Here is a 20,373-nt window from a genome sequence, read left to right as displayed (position 1 = left end):
TGTAATAGCAGAAAAATGGCTGGTACGTTTGGGCCATGAATATTCTGGCCTTCCTGAGTCTCTGTTCTCTACTGCATTAAGTATTTCCTTTAATGTAGAATCATAGACAACGTGAGAGGTGAACTACAGAAACGGCAGTGGATTATCTTTGATGGTGATGTAGACCCTGAGTGGGTTGAGAACTTGAACTCTGTTTTGGATGACAACAAACTACTGACCCTGCCAAATGGAGAACGTCTCAGCCTTCCACCAAATGTAATGTTACTTTTTTAACACGATGCTTACACGCTGTCCTATAAACCTGTTGCTTTTACCTTAATCTGTACTAGTGCTGTCCCTCTTCTCATCACAAGCAGAGTAATACTGATCTCGGGTGGTGGTTTGCTGGAGTTAAGAGCTTTTGTGGAAGCAAACATTTCACGTTACGCTTACTCTGACCCTGTAGGGGAAATGTGGATTGTGTAGAAGTCTGGGGTAACAGGCAGTGATGAACTTGCCTTAGGAGAGTTTAATGCCGCTGTTGTTTATTCAGAGGCTAATGCAAATTAACTTATTTAAAAGGAGACTGGTTTTGGGAGGAGATTTTTGGTTTTGCATTTGGTTGTTGGTTTTACATCAAAGTTTTGTTTTAAATTTCTACTCTTTAGGTGCGTATCATGTTTGAGGTGCAGGATCTGAAATACGCCACTCTGGCTACTGTGTCGAGGTGTGGCATGGTGTGGTTCAGCGAGGATGTTCTCAGCACAGACATGATATTCAATAACTTCCTGGCCAGACTAAGAAGCATTCCTCTGGATGAGGGTGAGGAGGAAGCTCAGCGAAGGCGAAAGGGCAAAGAAGATGAAGGAGAAAAAGCAGCATCCCCGATGTTGCAGGTATAACTTAGATTACATTATGGGATAATGTAGTAAGAACACCTGTATCACAAGCAGTACAGTGCACTTGGATTATGACAGCCTGTCCTAGAAAATCTGACTGCTTCTTTGTACCTCTTTTGGTATTTTTAAAGAATATTAAAATATGAAGCATTTCAAACCTGAAGCAGAATTAATTCCTGGTAATGAAATAAGAAGTGAGTTTGAGCAGCATTTGTCTCCCCCAACAGATTCAGAGAGATGCTGCAACAATAATGCAGCCATATTTCACATCTAATGGCCTAGTGACTAAAGCGCTTGAGCATGCTTTCAAGTTGGAGCACATCATGGATCTCACCCGCCTGCGCTGCCTTGGTTCTCTCTTCTCCATGTTGCATCAAGCTTGCCGCAACGTAGCCCAGTACAATGCCAATCACCCAGACTTCCCGATGCAGATAGATCAGCTGGAGCGTTACATCCAGGTACGTGCTGCTCTTGGACGTGTCGCTGTAGCAGCTAGATTGGATTTGTTGTTCGTTTTGTTCTGCTGTTCTACAACCAATAGCTGCTTTTGCTGCTTCTTTCAGAGGTACCTGGTCTATGCAATACTATGGTCTCTGTCTGGAGACAGTCGTTTGAAAATGAGGGCAGAGCTGGGAGAATACATTAGGAGGATCACCACCGTGCCACTGCCGACTGCGCCCAACATACCTATAATTGACTACGAGGTAAACCTTTCTTACGCTACAAGTGTTGCTATTCTGTGTTCTTAGGGACTTGTTTTAGATTTTGGAGATGAACTGGAAAATAAAACACTGGGCTATCTTAAATTTTACCATTTCATGGTTCAGTGAACAAGCTACCTGTTTAAATAACCATCTCAAATTCGGTGCCACAAACTATTCTGTGGTTTAAAAAAGAATAAATCTGTTAACTTGAACCACATTCCTGTTCTGAATTGCGTGATCGTGTTTCTGTGCTCCTAGGTGTCCATTACAGGTGAATGGGTGCCATGGCAATCCAAGGTTCCTCAAATTGAAGTTGAGACACACAAAGTTGCAGCTCCTGACGTTGTAGTACCAACACTAGATACCGTTCGTCATGAAGCACTGCTGTACACTTGGCTGGCAGAACACAAACCTCTGGTACTGTGTGGCCCACCAGGTTCTGGGAAGACCATGACCCTCTTCAGTGCTCTCAGAGCTCTGCCTGATATGGAGGTACACAAGAGTGTGTGTGTGCGTGCACACGTGTGAACTGTAGAGTAGTACCGAGTCTCTGATCTTAAAGGAGTCTTGATTTAGCGTGGAAATTATTTGCTGGTCAGAATTCAGTGACACCTCCACCTCAGTCAGTCATGTGTACACCTTATTTTTTGCAAAAAAAAAAAAAAAAATTCACATTGAGCAAAATCTAAATTTATGTCTCAAGATCCTTAACCTAAAAGCTGCTTTTCCTTCTTTTGCTGCTTCAGTAATACAGGGCATTCCTCCATTTAGTATTTAAAACCCTGTGGTAATGTTTAAGAACAGGGCTCATGCTCCAGTGTGTTTAGGTGGAGAAACAGCTCCACAAAGCTGTGATGTTCTGAGTGCAAGATGGAGCAGGAGGTGTTGCTGCGTGGTAAATGGGGAACCTGCAGTGGGAAGCCAACAGTATACAGTCAGAGTGCAGGCACTCACCTGAAGTGTAAATGTATTTAGTGTATTTTAACTATTTCTTTTCACTGTTCTCTTCTGAAGGTGGTTGGACTCAACTTTTCTAGTGCTACTACTCCAGAACTGCTCTTGAAAACCTTTGATCACTACTGCGAGTACAGGCGTACACCTAATGGGGTGGTGCTGGCTCCTGTGCAGTTAGGGAAGTGGCTGGTGCTGTTCTGTGATGAAATCAACTTGCCAGATATGGACAAATACGGCACACAGAGAGTCATATCCTTCATTAGACAGGTTTGGTTTTCTTTGCAGTCAACTACAGCATAACCACTGTTTTCAGGGAAATACAACGTTCCACTGATTTTATTTTACGTGTGTTTTTTTCCAGATGGTGGAACATGGAGGATTCTATCGTACATCAGACCAGACGTGGGTGAAACTGGAGAGGATTCAGTTTGTTGGTGCGTGTAATCCACCCACTGATCCTGGAAGAAAACCTCTTTCACACAGGTAATGTGTCTAGTAAACTCTATAGGAACAGAATAGGGGTCTAAAGGAACATGTAGACATGGTGCGTGAGGCCATGGTCTAGTGGGTACGGTAGTGTTGGGTTGATGGTTGGACTGGATGACCCTATAGGTCTTTTCCAACCTTAATGATTCTGGGAAAAGTGAAGCGCTGACTATGTAATCTGTTCTTAATACACACATTTTAACACCAGCTGTGCTGAACTGTGTTCCTTGCTTTTGATCTAACTGCTGGTTGGTTCTCAGCCTGCCAGACAGCCAGTGTACTCACCATTACACTTCTTAAATACTAATAAGTAATAATTTTGGCAAAATACAATGAAAATAGTACAGACTGTAACTTGAATTTCTGGACTATATAATATGCTAATCTTCCAGATTTTTGCGACACGTTCCTGTGGTTTATGTGGACTATCCTGGACCAGCTTCGCTTACTCAGATATACGGAACGTTCAATCGTGCAATGCTAAGGCTGATCCCGTCGCTTCGCACGTATGCAGAACCTCTCACTGCTGCTATGGTGGAATTCTACACGATGTCTCAGGTATCTTGTTAAATATAACCCCAAACTCTAATTAGAAGTCGTCTTTTCTGCTGAATCATTTAACAGCATTATTTGCCTTTCATGTGGATAATATGTGACAAGAACTCAACTAATTGCTTCAGTTTTGGCAAAAGCCACTGAATAATGGTAGCAAAGTAATATCTTGCAATGCCAAGGCCTGTAAAAGCTATGGTGCAACTTTGGGATGAAGTAACCAATTACATTTTTTTTTTTAGGAGAGATTCACTCAAGACACACAGCCACACTACATCTATTCACCACGTGAAATGACTCGGTGGGTGAGAGGTATATTCGAAGCATTAAGACCACTGGAAACGTTACCAGTTGAAGGCCTTATCAGGATTTGGGCCCACGAAGCCTTACGTCTCTTCCAAGACAGGTAAAGCAAACATGAGATGAGGGGTAAAAAAAAGAAGGGTACAAAATGAATTTTCCCTGCTTCTTGCCAACTTTCACTGGAAGACCAAACTGAAATGTGTGTCGTGTTAAATACCTGGACTAAAAATGAGAATATTTATTTCCCTTTGCTTTAACTTAATACTGTTGGGAACTGTATCGACGCAAAGCAGAAACATGCTTCAGTGGCAGCAGTGCCATGTGATGTGACCGTATCCTCCTGTTACAGAGGATTTGTAGTCACTGACTTTTCCCCTTTTCCAGACTTGTGGAAGATGAGGAGAGACGCTGGACTGATGAGAACATTGATATGGTTGCTCTGAAGCACTTCCCCAATATTGACAAGGAAAAAGCTATGAGCAGGCCTATCTTGTACAGCAACTGGCTGTCGAAGGTAAAAATGAACGAATAAAATAAATAGTTTAGGGGCAGCTGAGTGATGCTGCTCTTATGACTGTGTTAACACGGTAGTCAGTGCCCATCATTCTGTAAGTTGTTACTGTGAGTATCTGAAGTGCACTCTACCACAGAGTTAATGGCTCTTATGCCAGGGATACTATTGTGACATCCATCACAGCAGAAAAAGGCAGTATTAAATTGTATTTCTAGAGGACGAGGCAGCATTCCCAGAAAGTTGCCAAGTTACTGCTTATGGGATCCCTTGGATAAGGCATTGACCCTTGAACGACACTGATAGTGTAAATTTTATGGCGGACTTTTGCTTGCCATCTGAAGTGGTCCAGCTGGGCCATCTGTAGAGATCTCCCTAGGTCAGGGTCAAAGCCCATCTAGCCTTCAACCCGTCTCTGTGACCAGTAGCAAATGCCTAGGAAGGGCTATTTACAATAAACTGGGCGAGTGAGGAGGGTTTAAGTCTTGTCATGCCACTTCCTACCCTCTGTGGTGACAGGCAGCACAGGCTCAACCTTTGATGGGTGCATCAGGTAACGGTGTTTGAAGCCCATGCCGCTGTCTGTGGCACTCCAGGCCGCGGGCATGTTCCTGTATGTACTAAATGAGTACAGCATTCTTAAGCTTTTGTATGGGATTGCTACACAAAGTATTCTCATAGTTCTGCTTCCATCTACTCATAATGTGATCCCTAAGCAAAATTCCCTTAACCTTAAATTCCATAATGTATTGATTGATTCTTTTAGGATTATATTCCAGTGGATCAAGAAGAATTAAGAGACTATGTTAAAGCTAGGCTTAAAGTCTTCTATGAAGAGGAACTTGATGTACCACTTGTTCTGTTCAATGAAGTCTTGGATCACGTGTTAAGAATTGACCGGTAAGTGGAGACTTCAGTTCCTGGTCCTATAAATATTATTTAGAGGCTTGTTCTGAAACAGAGTAGCCTGAGTACAGACTAAGTAAGAATGGAGCATGATCCCATTGTTGTCCATAGATGATCTACTTCTGGCCTCCAGATAGCAGGATCCTAGCTGGAAAGATGTGTCAGTTTTGGGAATGCCTTGAAGTTGAGATGCTCAAGGAAAAGCTTAGTTAAGTGATAACACTTGATTAAAACGTACTTGTTCGTGTGTTTCTACAGGATCTTCCGTCAGCCACAGGGCCACTTGCTGCTTATTGGAGTCAGTGGAGCAGGGAAAACAACTCTCTCAAGATTTGTTGCCTGGATGAACGGTTTGAGCGTCTACCAAATTAAGGTTGGCATGCTAGTTTCACTTGATAAAAACTGCTACTCAAAGCTTGTGTTTCTTAAATACTGACCATTAAAAAAATCCCTTTACAACCTAAACCAAAATGTTAATAACCAGTGTTAAATCTTACTAGGTTCACAGAAAATACACAGGTGAAGATTTTGATGAAGACCTTAGGACAGTATTGAGACGTTCCGGCTGTAAAAATGAAAAAATAGCTTTTATAATGGACGAGTCAAATGTATTGGATTCTGGATTTCTGGAGAGAATGAACACTCTCCTTGCCAATGGAGAGGTAAGAAGATTTAAAGTAAATAATTTAAGCACCTTTTTACAGCTGTAAGCTACAACAAAACTTACTTTTGAATTAGGTTCCTGGTCTCTTTGAAGGAGACGAATATGCCACCCTCATGACTCAGTGTAAAGAAGGAGCACAGAAAGAAGGTTTAATGTTAGATTCACACGAAGAACTCTACAAATGGTTCACCAGCCAAGTTATTCGCAATCTCCATGTCGTGTTCACTATGAATCCATCTTCTGAAGGCCTGAAGGACAGGGCAGCTACCTCTCCTGCACTCTTCAACAGGTGATTGCTGTGTATTCCAACATGCCTTCCAAATACCGTTACAACAGTACTTTTGGGGAATCTTCACAAATGCTTTGCATTTCAGATGTGTCTTGAACTGGTTTGGAGACTGGTCCACTGAGGCACTCTACCAAGTTGGCAAAGAGTTCACAAGCAAAATGGATCTTGAGAAACCAAATTATGTTGTGCCCGATTACATGCCAGTTGTGTACGACAAGCTCCCACAACCACCGTCGCACAGGGAAGCTATCGTTAACAGCTGTGTGTTTGTTCATCAGACTCTCCATCAGGTATGTTTTTATTATGGTGCTTAACTTAGGTTGACCTCTAGGCAACAGCATCATGCACCAGTTTCCCGAGAAGCATGGTCATTGGCGTTTTGAACAGGTTTAAAACCTATGTGTAATCTACTTTTTTTTTTTTTTCCCCTGAAGGCTAATGCTCGTCTGGCAAAGCGAGGAGGCAGAACCATGGCAATCACACCGCGCCACTACTTAGACTTCATCAACCATTATGCGAACTTGTTCAATGAGAAGCGAAGTGAATTGGAGGAACAGCAAATGCATTTGAACGTTGGCCTTAGAAAAATCAAAGAAACAGTCGATCAGGTACGTATCGTTAAAAATTTGCTCTTTGTGAGGCTGGAGGGATTTAAGAGATCCCCGTGCTTAATCTGAATTCTCCCGTCCTACAATCTGTCTCAGGTGGAAGAATTGCGGCGTGACCTAAGAATAAAGAGCCAGGAACTGGAAGTGAAGAACGCAGCAGCCAATGACAAGTTGCAGAATTTTTAGCAGGAAGCTGAGAAGAAAAAGGTAACAATCTTTGTTAAATTGCTGTGCACAGTAAATGTTTTTATGTACAAAATAGAGCCTGCAGAGCAAGCAGTGGAAGAAGTTGAACTTGTAAAAAGCAGTGTTTCGTCTGTGAAACTTCCTCCTAGGTCATGAGCCAGGAGATTCAGGAGCAGCTGCACAAGCAGCAGGAGGTCATTGCAGACAAGCAGATGAGCGTGAAAGAAGATCTTGACAAGGTGGAGCCTGCTGTCATCGAAGCTCAGAACGGTATGTTAGCACCTGCGGCGATCACACTGTGGGATTAGTCTATGGGAATGCGTTTCGGTGCAGTCTGAGCCGGTCCTGCCTAACAGAAGTGTAGGTTCTTAACACGGAGCTGAAGAAATTCCTAATCTTTGAGCTCTGATCTTGTGCTGTTTGTAGTATTGAACTGATACTTGATGCTCCTTTTATAGCTTGTGGCTTTGCTTCTGGCAGGCCAGCTCTAGTTATTTATTCAGTCTATATGTTCATAAACAAACCTCGTAATCAGAAAGACCTCTGCTGCCTTACTACTGCACAGACAGTGTACGATCAAGTTGTTCATTCATTAAACTGGATAGAGGAGTCATTTCTTGTTACAAAGTTGTGAGTGAATCCTGTTCAGGCAGCAGCATAAGTTGCCTGTGGCCATTTGGCAAGTTGACGTTCACAAAATCGTGATACAGTATTGTTTAAATGTTATCCACTAGTGTCGTCTTCTCTAATCTCAGATTCCTTTTGAGATTCTTGAAGGATTTTTGCTAATCCATGGTACATCAACAAGCTTTACTGACTGTTTGTTTTCTTCCCCATCGACATTCATCATCTTTCTGGCACTGGTTAGCTGTGAAGTCCATCAAGAAACAGCATCTGGTGGAGGTCCGTTCGATGGCTAACCCACCTGCAGCAGTGAAGCTGGCACTGGAGTCCATCTGCCTGCTGCTGGGTGAAAGTACAACCGACTGGAAACAAATACGTTCCATCATCATGAGAGAGAACTTCATTCCAACCATTGTTAACTTCTCTGCAGAGGAAATCAGGTAAAGTGCAAGTGTGAATTATTGATGTGAATAAACTATTCACAGAGATATGGAAGGTCTTATTTGGACTTTTCTGTGTGTAGTTGCTTTGGTAGCACTTGACTTCTTTTGAGACTAATTTCCTCCTGCGTGCAATGAATATGTAGGGGGTACAAGAAACGGACTGCTGAAGCAAGGATGTGTCATGCAAACTGGGACAAAACAGCTGCTGTTGAGGAACTTCAAGGCATAGTTGTAAAGCAGCTTGTTGCTGTCCAGAGCCATGTTAGTTGATGAAAGCGGTTAGGCAGCAGTAACAGACCAGGTTGCTGAGGGCTTTATCCCGGCTGACCTCCTAGCTGGTTCAGAATGTAAGCAGGAGGTCAGGCCAGAGACCTCCTGAATTCCCTTCCAACCCCAGATTTTTCTGAGCAGAGTTAAGCAATTGGTGAGTGACTAACCCTAAAATACTCTTAAGTGGCTTTTATCACCCATAAGCTGTAATTTGTGAAAAAACATCTTGAACTAATTAAAACCTCTCCGATACCAGTCACCAAAACCGCTGTGAAGCGTTCCTGTTGACTGTGGAAGGCAGGCCAGGCAGACACTGAACTCCTGCGTGTTGACATACAGTGCGCTCGTGCAGTCTCTAAAACTTTTTCCCTTGCAGTGATGCCATCCGGGAGAAGATGAAGAAGAACTACCTGTCAAATCCAAGTTACAACTATGAGATTGTAAACAGAGCATCACTGGCCTGCGGGCCTATGGTGAAATGGGCAATTGCACAGGTAACGTCAGTGCTGTGGGAAGGCAAATGCAAGGTGAAAAGAGTCAACCTGGGGGTGTAGAACAGTGTCTAAAGGCTCTGAATTTGCTTCTGTTCAAGTAAATATTATGAGCTGTTTTGCTTCAGAGAAATCAGTGAAGGTTCAGAGAATATTTTTGGGTCCCGTAGTACCGTGCCAGGGAATTAATGGCCTGTCGTGACGTAGCTTTTACGCCGAGACACTCGAGGTAAAGGATAGCTGCTCCTTTCTGTAGTGTCATTCTACAGGACAGTACAGTTATCGGCTGCAAAACGCAATGCAATCCTTTTAACGTAACTTACGCAGTCTCTGTCTTGCTTCAGCAGTGGGGCCCACTGCCAGGCAGCTCTGTTAAGGTGTTTTAGGGAGATTTTTGGCAGAAAAATCTTGACTAGTTTCCTCAAGGAATAGGTTTTGGGGAAGATGCCCCAGACTGAGCTACCCAAGGATGATTTCACTTGCCTGTTGGTGTTCAAGACAGCAGTGTGTTTCACTGGTTAAAACTGTGCCTGCTGCAAATGGCATGATGTGTAGAGATGCTGTTAAGTTTTAATCTTGCCAGCAGATCCTATCCTAACTGTTCTGTGGCTTGGCTATGCTGAATTCTTTCCTCAGGAAGGCAGATGAGCTCAGTGCTGGCATGGATCTCCGATCAAGTATTTACGCAAAAGAGCGCTGTAGGCTGTTTATTGTCATCTCAGCCTTTGAGGTGACATCCTGTAAAAGGATCTTGCAAAAAGCAATTAGGTTTTGTGTCTGAGCTTGGTTTAAACTAGATTCCTAGGAACTGGTGAAGAACCCTAGGTTTTTGTTAAGTAGCTGTAAATTTTTATACAGGTCACAGGTACCTAAGTTTGAAAAGATGGAATTGATAGTGTAAGGCTGAATGCTGTGGTTCTTGTTAACACAAGAACCTTCTTGTCATTGTAAAAAGAATAAAGGGCCTGTGTGCTGTTTACAGCTGAACTACGCTGATATGTTGAAACGAGTGGAACCTCTGCGCAATGAACTGCAGAAGCTGGAGGACGATGCCAAAGACAACCAGCAGAAAGCAAATGAAGTAGAGCAGATGATCCGTGATCTTGAGGCCAGTATTGCCCGCTACAAAGAAGAATACGCAGTGCTGATTTCAGAGGCTCAAGCCATTAAAGCAGACTTGGCTGCTGTAGAAGCAAAGGTAAGAGTTTGATATATGAGTAATTTTCCATTCTTTAATCTTTGACAATCAGAAGTTGAACCATTCTTCAGACTTGTGAGCAGACTTGGTTACTTCCCCTGTGCAGTGCATCTGAGCTGTCTGCTGAGACCTGGTGGGAGTTAGAAATATCAACTCGTCTTGCCAGTTAATAATTAATGAGACATTTCACATAAGGCTTAAAATAAGTGAGAAGCCTTTGGAAACAGGCATGGATGTAGTGTAATTGTAATGTCTTAACTGAACTTGACTGGCGGCACGAGGGAAGCATTTCTCTGTATACTTGATCTAATTATTAGCATGTCACTGCTGTGCCAGTACACTTTTAAATTCTTCCAAATAACAGTTGAATACCCAAATAATAAATTAACACTCAGGTGAAGAAGCACAAATTTTAATTTCATTCTGAGCTTTTTAAGTTGGGCCTTGAGTCAACATAAGTGTTCCCAGAGACATTCAGTACTGTAGCAATTCCTTATCTGAAGAGGCTTCACCACTTACTTCTAGGTAAACCGTAGCACTGCTCTTCTGAAGAGTCTTTCTGCTGAACGTGAAAGGTGGGAGAAGACAAGTGAAACTTTCAAGAATCAGATGTCCACTATCGCGGGAGACTGCTTACTTTCAGGAGCTTTTATTGCCTACGCTGGCTACTTTGATCAGCAGATGCGTCAGAATCTGTTCACTACGTGGTCTCACCACCTGCAGCAAGCGAATATCCAGGTAAAGATGCAGTTGTGATAAGCGACCCATAAGGCGGTTTACTGCAGGAATTAGGTGTTAAGATTGCTAAGCAGAGAACGGAGCTATTGGGGGAAAAAAGGCCTTGCAGAGCTGCATGTACTCAGATCGTCTTCAGCAGCGGATCGGAGGATTGGGTTGTGTACTAACCCTGTGTCCTCCTTGCAGTTCCGCACAGACATTGCAAGGACAGAGTACCTTTCCAACGCAGACGAGCGGCTTCGCTGGCAAGCCAGTTCTCTACCTGCGGATGACCTGTGCACTGAGAATGCCATCATGCTCAAGCGATTTAATAGGTATTTCATTCTGAGATGTAGAATTCTGAAGCAGCATTCTCATAGCAGAAGGGTCTTGCTCCTGTTGAATAATCACAGTAACTCTTTCAAAGCACCTTTTCACCGTTCGGGAGCTTCTGATGTTTGTAAAAGCTTCTCTTTTTATGTGTGTAAACATCTAAACTCCCCATCTTTGCTTGCCTTTTCTGTTACGCTTAGCTGCTAAAATAAGTTGGCTTGAACTGCAGCTGTGTTGTCAAACTCATGAAACTGCTTAGAGGCTGTCTGCAGTCAAAACCCAGGTAGTGAATGTGTTTTATTACGAACTTAGGTATCCACTGATCATCGACCCCTCTGGGCAGGCTACAGAGTTTATCATGAATGAATATAAAGACCGTAAGATAACTCGTACTAGTTTCTTGGATGACGCTTTCAGGAAGAACTTGGAAAGTGCCTTGAGATTTGGTAACCCACTTCTGGTACAGGTTAGTGCCTGAACACGTAGAAATTACTTAGAATTCTTGAATTCTGCCCTGTGTACTAGGAAGGGTTGCAGTTCTTCAGTTAGTGAGATGCAAACTGCTTTATCTTCAAACAAGAAGTAAACTAGTACTGAGTGTGTTAGTCCTGAGAAAAATATGATCAGTGAGATACAGAGTCAGAAGAAGGTATTCCTTTTTCCACTATTCTAAGATCGAATTATCCTATTTTCAAATGTTGCTTCCACTCTATATGGCTTGCTCTGTTCCCAGATGCTGTCTCTAGCTGTAGGTACTAGCACCTCACATGGCTCATTATCTAGAATTAAATCTGTTCTAAGTAGCAGGAAGAAGTTTCAGTAATACAGAGAAATAGGCAACTATAGGAATAATTTATTTTCACTTGAGATGGATATATTTTTCATTTCTTAGTATGGAAATGTGAAAACAAAGGGTGAGCTCACAGATGAGATCAGTAACTTGCTTGTGCTGCTTAGAATAGGGCTTATTATGCATTAGAACTGACACACTAGCAGTACTCCCCTACTGAGATCTCGTATGGCAGTAGCCTAAACTCTCTGCTTGTGCAGCTCAGCTACAACTCCAGAGTGGAAACACTTTCTGAATGTGATCCATATTCAAAACTAACTGCAGATTGATGGCTGCCAGAGCTTTAAGCTCCAGTTGGATCAGGATTTTTAGCTTCAGACACTTGCAAGAAACAGAATTTTGTAACACACCTCTGCTTCTAGGACGTGGAGAGCTATGACCCAGTCCTGAATCCTGTTCTGAATCGTGAAGTCCGGAGAACTGGAGGCAGAGTTCTGATTACTCTGGGAGACCAAGATATTGATTTATCACCATCCTTTGTTATCTTCCTCTCCACCAGAGATCCAACAGTAAGTAAAACAAAAGGCTGTCCTGACTGCAGAAATGGTTGTGTCAGGGGCCTGAGAGAGTTTGTCATGTTTTCTGTGGTAGGTTGAATTCCCACCGGACCTCTGCTCTCGTGTGACATTTGTGAACTTCACAGTTACTCGCAGCAGCTTACAGAGCCAGTGCCTGAATGAAGTCCTGAAGGCTGAAAGACCAGATGTTGATGAAAAACGCTCTGACCTCCTCAAGCTTCAGGGTATGCTTACCAAACTTAGAGTAACTTCTTCCTGTTCTGAAAGAACACACTGGTTTTACTGTAGCTGTAGAAATACACAGTGAAGTATCTTTATAGCTGATACTCTTGCCTTTTCAGGATGTCCAGTGGCAAAATACACATTATTCATAGACTTCTTAAAAACCAACACATCTATACAATATGTAACCTAATTTTTCTTGTAATTAAGGTGAATTTCAGCTGCGCTTGCGTCAGTTAGAAAAATCCCTACTGCAAGCGCTTAATGAAGTGAAGGGACGTATCCTGGATGATGACACCATCATTACTACTCTTGAGAACCTGAAGAAGGAAGCGGCAGAGGTCACCAGAAAAGTAGAAGAGACCGATATTGTCATGCAGGAGGTGGAGACTGTTTCTCAGCAGTACTTGCCTCTTTCTACAGCCTGCAGCAGTATCTACTTTACTATGGAGTCACTGAAACAGGTAGGATGAGTTGTTCTTCCTGCCTGAAACTTCATGTATTTACTGTTCAAAGCGAAATAGGCACTGCCTGACTCCAGCCTAGGCTGCTGTATTGCACTTTGGTCAGCATAAGCCATTGACTCTCAAACAGCAGGACTCGAAAGAGAAAAACCCAACTCCTTTGTCTTTCAGATACATTTCCTGTACCAATACTCTCTCCAGTTTTTCTTGGACATCTATCACAACGTCTTGTATGAGAATCCAAATCTGAAGGGAATTACAGACCATACTCAGCGTCTCTCCATCATCACAAAGGATCTCTTCCAGGTTCACTTTTTAAATTAGTAAATGTGACTGATTGATAGTTTTTGAAGGGTCAGAGTTCAAGGCTTCTTATGCTGCTACCTTCACTGTTTCGTTGGCAGGTGGCTTTCAATAGAGTGGCACGTGGCATGCTACATCAAGATCATATAACGTTTGCTATGTTGCTGGCCCGGATCAAACTGAAAGGCACTATTGGGTAAACAGTTGTTCTCTCACTTCACTTGAGTTGAAGAAAGTAGGATGTCTTGAAGGCACCTAGCTAACGTCTCCTTTTTCCTTAACATTAGGGAGCCTACATATGATGCGGAATTCCAGCATTTCTTGAGAGGGAAGGAGATTGTACTAAACACTGCATCTCTCCCCAAAATCAGTGGTTTGACTGTAGAGCAAACAGAAGCAATGATGAGGTTGAGCTGCCTTCCTGCATTTAAGGACCTTGTTTCTAAAGTTCAGGCTGATGAGGTGAGTGTTGGCTAGGATTTGTTTCTGCACTAAACTACCTGGTAAAGCTTTTCAGGTGTCTGCGTGAAGAGCTTCATGCTTCCAAGTAAGCTCTCCTGATAGAGAAGGGAAGCCTTGCTGATCAGCTAGTTGTTGTGGAAACTAAAGTTCTTAATAATTTGCAATCAGGCTGTGAAACTTGAGTTGTAAATACCAGCTTTGTTCATCACTCATCCTTGTAAGCAGCCTCACCATTCGTCTGACTTTGTGGTCAGCTTTGGTTCCTGTGGTAGCAGAAAGCGTGATACCGAGTGTTTTTCACCCTCTCACGGTTGCGTGATAATGGGGTGGTAGAGGGGAGCAGGCGTCGCCATGCAGCAGCGTTACGGTGGGCTCCTGGATGTTACTGTTTGGAATAAATGGGGATAGTGCTCAGCTGCTCAACACTGCTGCTTCTGATGACCCAAGTGCTGTAAGAATACATCCCTGACCTGACTGTGAAGCTGTATGTTCCAGAATATGTCTGTACCTTAAATAGTACCTGTTTGGTGGCCCTGCCTGCTTTTTATATTAAAAGTTGAATTCTCTTTGCTATGACTAATTTTCCTCAAATGCTTCAACCTGGGGTAAAACAATGTGTGGCTTGGGCTGGGGCTTGGTGGGGATCAGTACAATCAGGAGTGTTGGAGGCAGTGCAGAATTAGGGGATATCATTGGACACATCTGAAGAAAGTCTGTTGCATTTTCTCTCAATACAGCAATTCTGTATCTGGCTGGATAGCAGTTCACCGGAGCAGACTGTCCCATACCTTTGGACTGAAGAAAAACCTGCGAGTAAGTGAAGATGCACTATTGCCCCCAGCAGTCCTGCTGTACCGACTGTCATCTTAAGTAGAATTACTATGATTTTAAAGCACTTTGAAAGTAGAAGTTTAATTTGGACCTTAATGCCTGGGAAAATCATAAGTTGGGGTTATGGAAGGACCTCAGGTCTGGTGGTTTTGGTTTGGGTTTTTGTTGTTTTAAAAACCACACTTCTTTAAGCAGTAGTCACTACACTTTGTTCCTGCACCTTAACTTGTGGTCTGGTCTTCCACTGAAGGTGAAAGGTGCTCCCACAGTCTCATTAGCTGGCATAATAGCTTGGATTAACCTTAGTCATCACGATCTGGAGGCAGCTCAATATTCCGAAAAGCTCCAAGACACAGATTTTCTGAGAACAGGGCTGGTCTACTGGAGGTTTCTTCCTGTAGTTGTATCTAAGCATGAAGTCCCAATTCTTGCTGTATTAGTGCTTATTTGTTAAGGGTTAGAACTTAAGGATGACTGTGGCCCTGCAGCTCCTCCTCCCCTGTCTGAAAGGTAACTGTAAGGGGATGTTTGCTGTCTGTGATATTCAGGGCTCACTCCTGTAGATGGCTTTCTAAATTAGGGATTCTAAGCTTGTACTTGCTAGCTAACATAAATCTGCTTGTCCATTAACTGAAGCACCTCTAGGTTATCTATCCTGTCCCTGCTAGATAAGTGGATAATGCTTCAAAATCTAGCAGAACAGCAGATTATTGAATGAGTGAGAGATTGAGAAGAGACCTGTTGTCCCTGAAAGTTAAAATCACTTCATGACAATGCTCCTAGACTGTAGATTTCGTAAACCAGTAGCATTTCAGTAGAATCCAAAAGCATCTTGTCAAGGTAGGCTTTTAAAGGGCTCCCAACATGAGCAGTTGAGGAGGTAATTAAAATGTCGCAGAAGACAAATGAACTGAAGATAGTTAAGTTTCTTCTGACTGTCAGAATGAAGACAGAATATAAGCATTCCATTAATGTGTTGCAACAGGTCTTTCAAATGGATAAGTGACTCTAAATACCTGGGTTTCAGAACAAAATGGGAAAATTTGAATAGAGACTTGAAAAGAGGAAGGTGTTGAGGATGGTTTTCTTACCTGTCCATCTAATCCTGTCTCCCCTTTTCCAGCTCCTATTGGACAGGCTATTCATCGCTTGCTTCTGATCCAGGCTTTCCGTCCAGATCGTTTGCTGGCGATGGCACATACCTTTGTTTCAACAAATCTTGGAGAGTCTTTCATGTCCATCATGGAGCAGCCTTTAGATCTGACGCACATCGTAGATACAGAGGTAACCTGCTTGTTCTTGAAAGGCTAAAAACCTGAGGTGATGCTCAGCACCGCCTTGCATGAGTTCCATAGTAAGTAGAGCCATCCACCGGAACATTGCTTCCACTTACTCTTCTCCCCAAGGTATGGAGGATGGATTGGGGTCCTATTTGTTAACGTAAAACTAAGAGTAGCATATCTTCAGCTGGCCAGAGGTTAGAAAACTGAGCGTACTGCATTCCTGTGCTCGCATAGTGACCGATCCGTGTCCTTTTAAACTTCTCGGACAACAGGTGAAACCCAACACCCCTGTGCTGATGTGTTCAGTGCCTGGTTATGACGCCAGTGGTCATGTTGAAGACCTGGCAGCTGAGCAGAATACACAGATTACATCTATTGCTATTGGTAAGAACATACCGTGTTTCATCATCTGGGCATAAATGAAATTGTTAGCAGCAAAAGCTTTAGCAATCTTCTGTCTTTTAGGTTCTGCTGAAGGCTTTAACCAGGCAGATAAAGCAATAAACACAGCAGTGAAATCTGGAAGGTAAGTTCCATCTCCTTTCTAGCTAGAATACCGCCTAGTAGGAGGGGAAATGGAGGGGGGAGGGGGAAAAAATCTGTTGGCTAAATAGGTAAAACTGGATTTTAAAAAATTGGGACTGTCTTCTGAACTGAAATTTGTAATAACTTCAGCAGAGCTGTTCACAACTTAGATTTGATTTAAATATTTTCAAGAGAAGCAGGTTGTGTCTGCAAAACAGAGAAGTGAGCCCACAGGTAGACAGTAGCTGACTCTGTGTAGAAGGCATGTTATACAGAGGGAGGAAAGTGGGTATCATTAGTGTCATATTGTGTTACTCTCTGTGGTGACTGTAGCTGGGATCCGTAAGCTGAATGCTAAAAAGCACTTGTTCTTTTTCAAAACTGCACAGATGGGTAATGCTGAAGAACGTTCACCTGGCTCCTGGCTGGCTCATGCAGCTGGAGAAGAAGCTGCATTCCCTGCAACCCCATGCTTGCTTCAGACTCTTCCTTACCATGGAGATTAATCCAAAGGTAACGTGGACCTGAAATTCAACGCTCTGGTAGAATAACGCTTGCAGAGCCAAGAGTGCTACCTCAGGGAAGGTTTTCTCAGGAGAAGACTACGTGGTTGTCAGGGTAGTTGCTAGCCTTGGTTTCTGATATTTGTAGCTAAAAACTTCATGCCGTTCCTTTTGCTCCTTCCCCTACCCTCCCCAAGAAAGGCAGGACATCGCTGTGTGTACTCCCAGTGAGGTTTTGAATCTAACGTAACCTGTGCTGTCAGAGGGATTTGATTTAGTGAGGGCTAAAGAAGCTGGAGTTGAGTTTGTTCATCTTTTCTAGGTGCCAGTCAATTTGTTACGTGCTGGCCGAATCTTTGTGTTTGAACCTCCTCCTGGTGTGAAGGCAAACATGCTGAGGACTTTCAGCAGCATTCCGGTTTCCAGAATGTGCAAGGTGAGGCTGCGGCGCGTGTGAGCGAAAGGAAGTGGCAGGATGTGTGTGTTAAACTCTTACCTTAGAAAAGGATGAGCCAACTTCAGCTTCTGAGGTGTACAGAACATTTTGTTCTCACGGAAGTGAAGCAGTGGTTGCTCCTTCCGTTGGTAGAATGTATTCAGTTTTAGTAGCACGCTAGCATTAAATCTGATCTTTTCTGGCCTTTGAGCAAGCTTTGATTATCAGTTCATTTGCATATTTAATTTCTTTCTCTCCACTTCCTAGTCTCCAAATGAGCGTGCTCGTTTATATTTCCTCCTTGCCTGGTTCCATGCCATTATCCAAGAGCGTTTGCGCTATGCTCCGCTGGGTTGGTCCAAGAAGTACGAATTTGGGGAATCTGATCTGAGATCTGCCTGTGACACCGTAGATACGTGGCTGGACGATACAGCAAAGGCAAGTAGTTTTGCTCACTTACGTGTAGGTCATACTTGTGTTAATTAAGCTCTTCAGTGAGGCAGTCTGCTCTGGAAACACCCAGTAAGTCTCTGATAACCTGCTGGCAAATTAACTGAGTTCTTGAATTTGATTCCTCTATCAGAGGAGAGGGGGAAAAAAAGATTGCTTCCTGCTAATTACGTTGCATTTTATTTATAGGGCCGCCAAAACATCTCACCTGATAAAATCCCCTGGTCTGCACTGAAGACCCTGATGGCGCAGTCTATCTATGGAGGTCGCATCGATAACGAGTTTGATCAGCGTTTGTTAAACACTTTCTTGGAACGTCTGTTCACTACTTTAAGTTTTGATAGTGAATTCAAACTGGCTTGCAAAGTTGATGGACACAAAGACATTCAGATGCCAGATGGAATCAGGTATCATCTTTCCCTTATCTCTATGTACAACTTTTCTGTCGTAAAATTAAAAGCCAAAACCAGCAGAAGACCCTAAGCGGTGTCTCTGTGCTGGAATTCAGCTGTGTAAGCCTTTCTCTCAGGCAGAGGATGACCTTGCCTTTCTAACGGGAAACCTTTTACTGAGTATTAAAACTCTGACTTGCAGGCGTGAAGAATTTGTCCAGTGGGTTGAGATGCTGCCGGATACACAAACACCGTCATGGCTGGGCCTGCCAAACAATGCAGAGAAAGTTCTTCTCACCACACAGGGTAAAACCAGAACTTTAACAATGCCTTGCATAGGTTACTAGGCCACCGTTTTAACTGAAATCTGAAGAGTTGATAGCTTTCTCCTCCTCCCTCAACACAGTTGGTGTAACTTCTGCAAGGTAGAACACTCGAGCAGTCCAAAAACTGAACAGAAGCTTGTGAATTAACCATGCAGCCTTCCAGGTGCCAAGCTTCCATCTTGATTCTGGAAAGCTCTATTGTCCAGCAGCTCTGGAGCACCTACAGCCAAGCAGTTCTGTATCCTAGGTCTAGACTAAGGGAAAAGAAGTCTTGGTTCTTGCACGTAGTAGAATGTTTTCATCTTGATGGCACTGCTTCTCTGCTTAACAGCATGCCTTCTCTTTTAGGCATAGATATGATCAGTAAAATGCTGAAAATGCAGATGTTGGAGGATGAGGATGATCTGGCTTATGCAGAAACTGAGAAGAAGACAAGAACTGATTCTACATCGGATGGCCGCCCGGCCTGGATGAGAACGCTGCACACCACAGCCTCTAACTGGCTGCACCTGATCCCACAAACGCTAAACCATCTGAAGCGGACTGTGGAAAATATTAAGGTAAAAACTGAGTTTTGTCTGATGTGGGCACGGGAAGCGCACAGGTTCTGGTACGTTGCAACGAGTGTGTTGTGATTTGCAAGCACCGAGTAAACTGTGAGGGGACAGCGGAACCGGTGTCGACGCTGATGCTGCCTGCTGTAGCTATGGAATGCCCCGCAGGGTTTCATGGACTGCTCTTAACAGTTGACTTATGTGTTCTGGGGGTTACTTGCAGTGGCAGATTGTCTCTCAAGGGGACTGCTCTGAAGCTGCTGTGTAATCAGGTGGCAAAAAGCAAGTGCTTCCTTTGTGCTTGCAGCGAGCGCACTGACGGTGTTGCCTTCAGAGCCAGTGCACAGTGACTGCTGCTAAAATGTGGTGGTTAGCGAGGGGAGGTATGGCAGCAGCTTCTGCTGACTGGGAACAAACTGCAAGAGCTGAAGGAAGCTTGTGAGATCTGGACAGTAGTACCCTGAGCTCTAAGTGAGGGGTGAACTCCCCCGCTGAATACGCCCATGATTGCCTGACCACTTCTGAAGGCTTACTCTGGGATAGTAGGCGAGAGCCTTCTGTTGCTGACGGACAGAAATCCAGACTTGATTGGAAGGAGCTGTGGCAGGCATCTGCATTAGTTGTTCAACTCAGACTTCTGCTTCCTTGCTTCCCCAAGGGAAGGGAGCTTGTTGGCTGTAAATGTCTCTGCGGTTCCTTTCTGCACCATAGACTGCACCTTCATGTTTGCTGCTCGTAGTCACAGGGCTCAGCCCATCCAGGATGTGGGGGTTGCTTTTTTAGCACTTTTCCAGCAGGAACCTTGAACTTTGACCTGCAACTTACTTTCAATGTTTTGACAATCAGGATCCTTTGTTCCGATTCTTTGAGAGAGAGGTGAAAATGGGAGCGAAGCTGCTTCAGGATGTTCGTCAGGACCTTGCCGATGTCGTTCAAGTGTGTGAAGGAAAAAAGAAACAAACCAACTATTTGCGAACACTTATCAATGAACTGGTGAAAGGTACGGTACGATAGAATGAATCGTAGAATCACAGACTGGTTTGGGTTGGAAGGGACCTTAAAGATCATCCAGATCCAACCCCCCTGCCATGGGCAGGGACTCCTTCCACTAGACCAGGTTGATCAAAGCATCATCAC

At 43.6% G+C, this 20,373-nt stretch overlaps 1 protein-coding gene across 1 annotated transcript in view; it reads left to right on the top strand.

Annotated features, from left to right (window-relative positions):
* The window catches only part of DYNC1H1 (dynein, cytoplasmic 1, heavy chain 1), a 44,020-nt gene that overhangs the window by 20,287 nt on the left and 3,360 nt on the right, over window positions 1–20,373 (top strand). The window contains 41 exon segments of the mRNA XM_010157853.1: window positions 99–255; window positions 648–875; window positions 1,106–1,336; window positions 1,442–1,582; window positions 1,841–2,074; window positions 2,597–2,803; window positions 2,898–3,019; window positions 3,415–3,580; window positions 3,817–3,980; window positions 4,262–4,391; window positions 5,155–5,288; window positions 5,553–5,667; window positions 5,795–5,956; window positions 6,033–6,247; window positions 6,333–6,537; window positions 6,682–6,855; window positions 6,952–7,062; window positions 7,191–7,311; window positions 7,910–8,105; window positions 8,755–8,872; window positions 9,852–10,067; window positions 10,593–10,805; window positions 10,992–11,119; window positions 11,430–11,583; window positions 12,330–12,476; window positions 12,559–12,709; window positions 12,918–13,171; window positions 13,343–13,477; window positions 13,576–13,670; window positions 13,762–13,936; window positions 14,674–14,749; window positions 15,891–16,051; window positions 16,323–16,434; window positions 16,516–16,576; window positions 16,965–17,088; window positions 17,401–17,514; window positions 17,782–17,952; window positions 18,154–18,371; window positions 18,559–18,662; window positions 19,031–19,242; window positions 20,083–20,236. Coding sequence (XP_010156155.1) covers window positions 99–255; window positions 648–875; window positions 1,106–1,336; window positions 1,442–1,582; window positions 1,841–2,074; window positions 2,597–2,803; window positions 2,898–3,019; window positions 3,415–3,580; window positions 3,817–3,980; window positions 4,262–4,391; window positions 5,155–5,288; window positions 5,553–5,667; window positions 5,795–5,956; window positions 6,033–6,247; window positions 6,333–6,537; window positions 6,682–6,855; window positions 6,952–7,062; window positions 7,191–7,311; window positions 7,910–8,105; window positions 8,755–8,872; window positions 9,852–10,067; window positions 10,593–10,805; window positions 10,992–11,119; window positions 11,430–11,583; window positions 12,330–12,476; window positions 12,559–12,709; window positions 12,918–13,171; window positions 13,343–13,477; window positions 13,576–13,670; window positions 13,762–13,936; window positions 14,674–14,749; window positions 15,891–16,051; window positions 16,323–16,434; window positions 16,516–16,576; window positions 16,965–17,088; window positions 17,401–17,514; window positions 17,782–17,952; window positions 18,154–18,371; window positions 18,559–18,662; window positions 19,031–19,242; window positions 20,083–20,236 — 6,506 coding nt within the window.

The sequence above is a fragment of the Eurypyga helias genome, unplaced genomic scaffold (genome assembly GCF_000690775.1).
Source record: "Eurypyga helias isolate BGI_N326 unplaced genomic scaffold, ASM69077v1 scaffold5428, whole genome shotgun sequence".
NCBI lineage: Eukaryota > Metazoa > Chordata > Aves > Eurypygiformes > Eurypygidae > Eurypyga > Eurypyga helias.
This window is presented reverse-complemented; position numbering and strand designations above follow the sequence as displayed.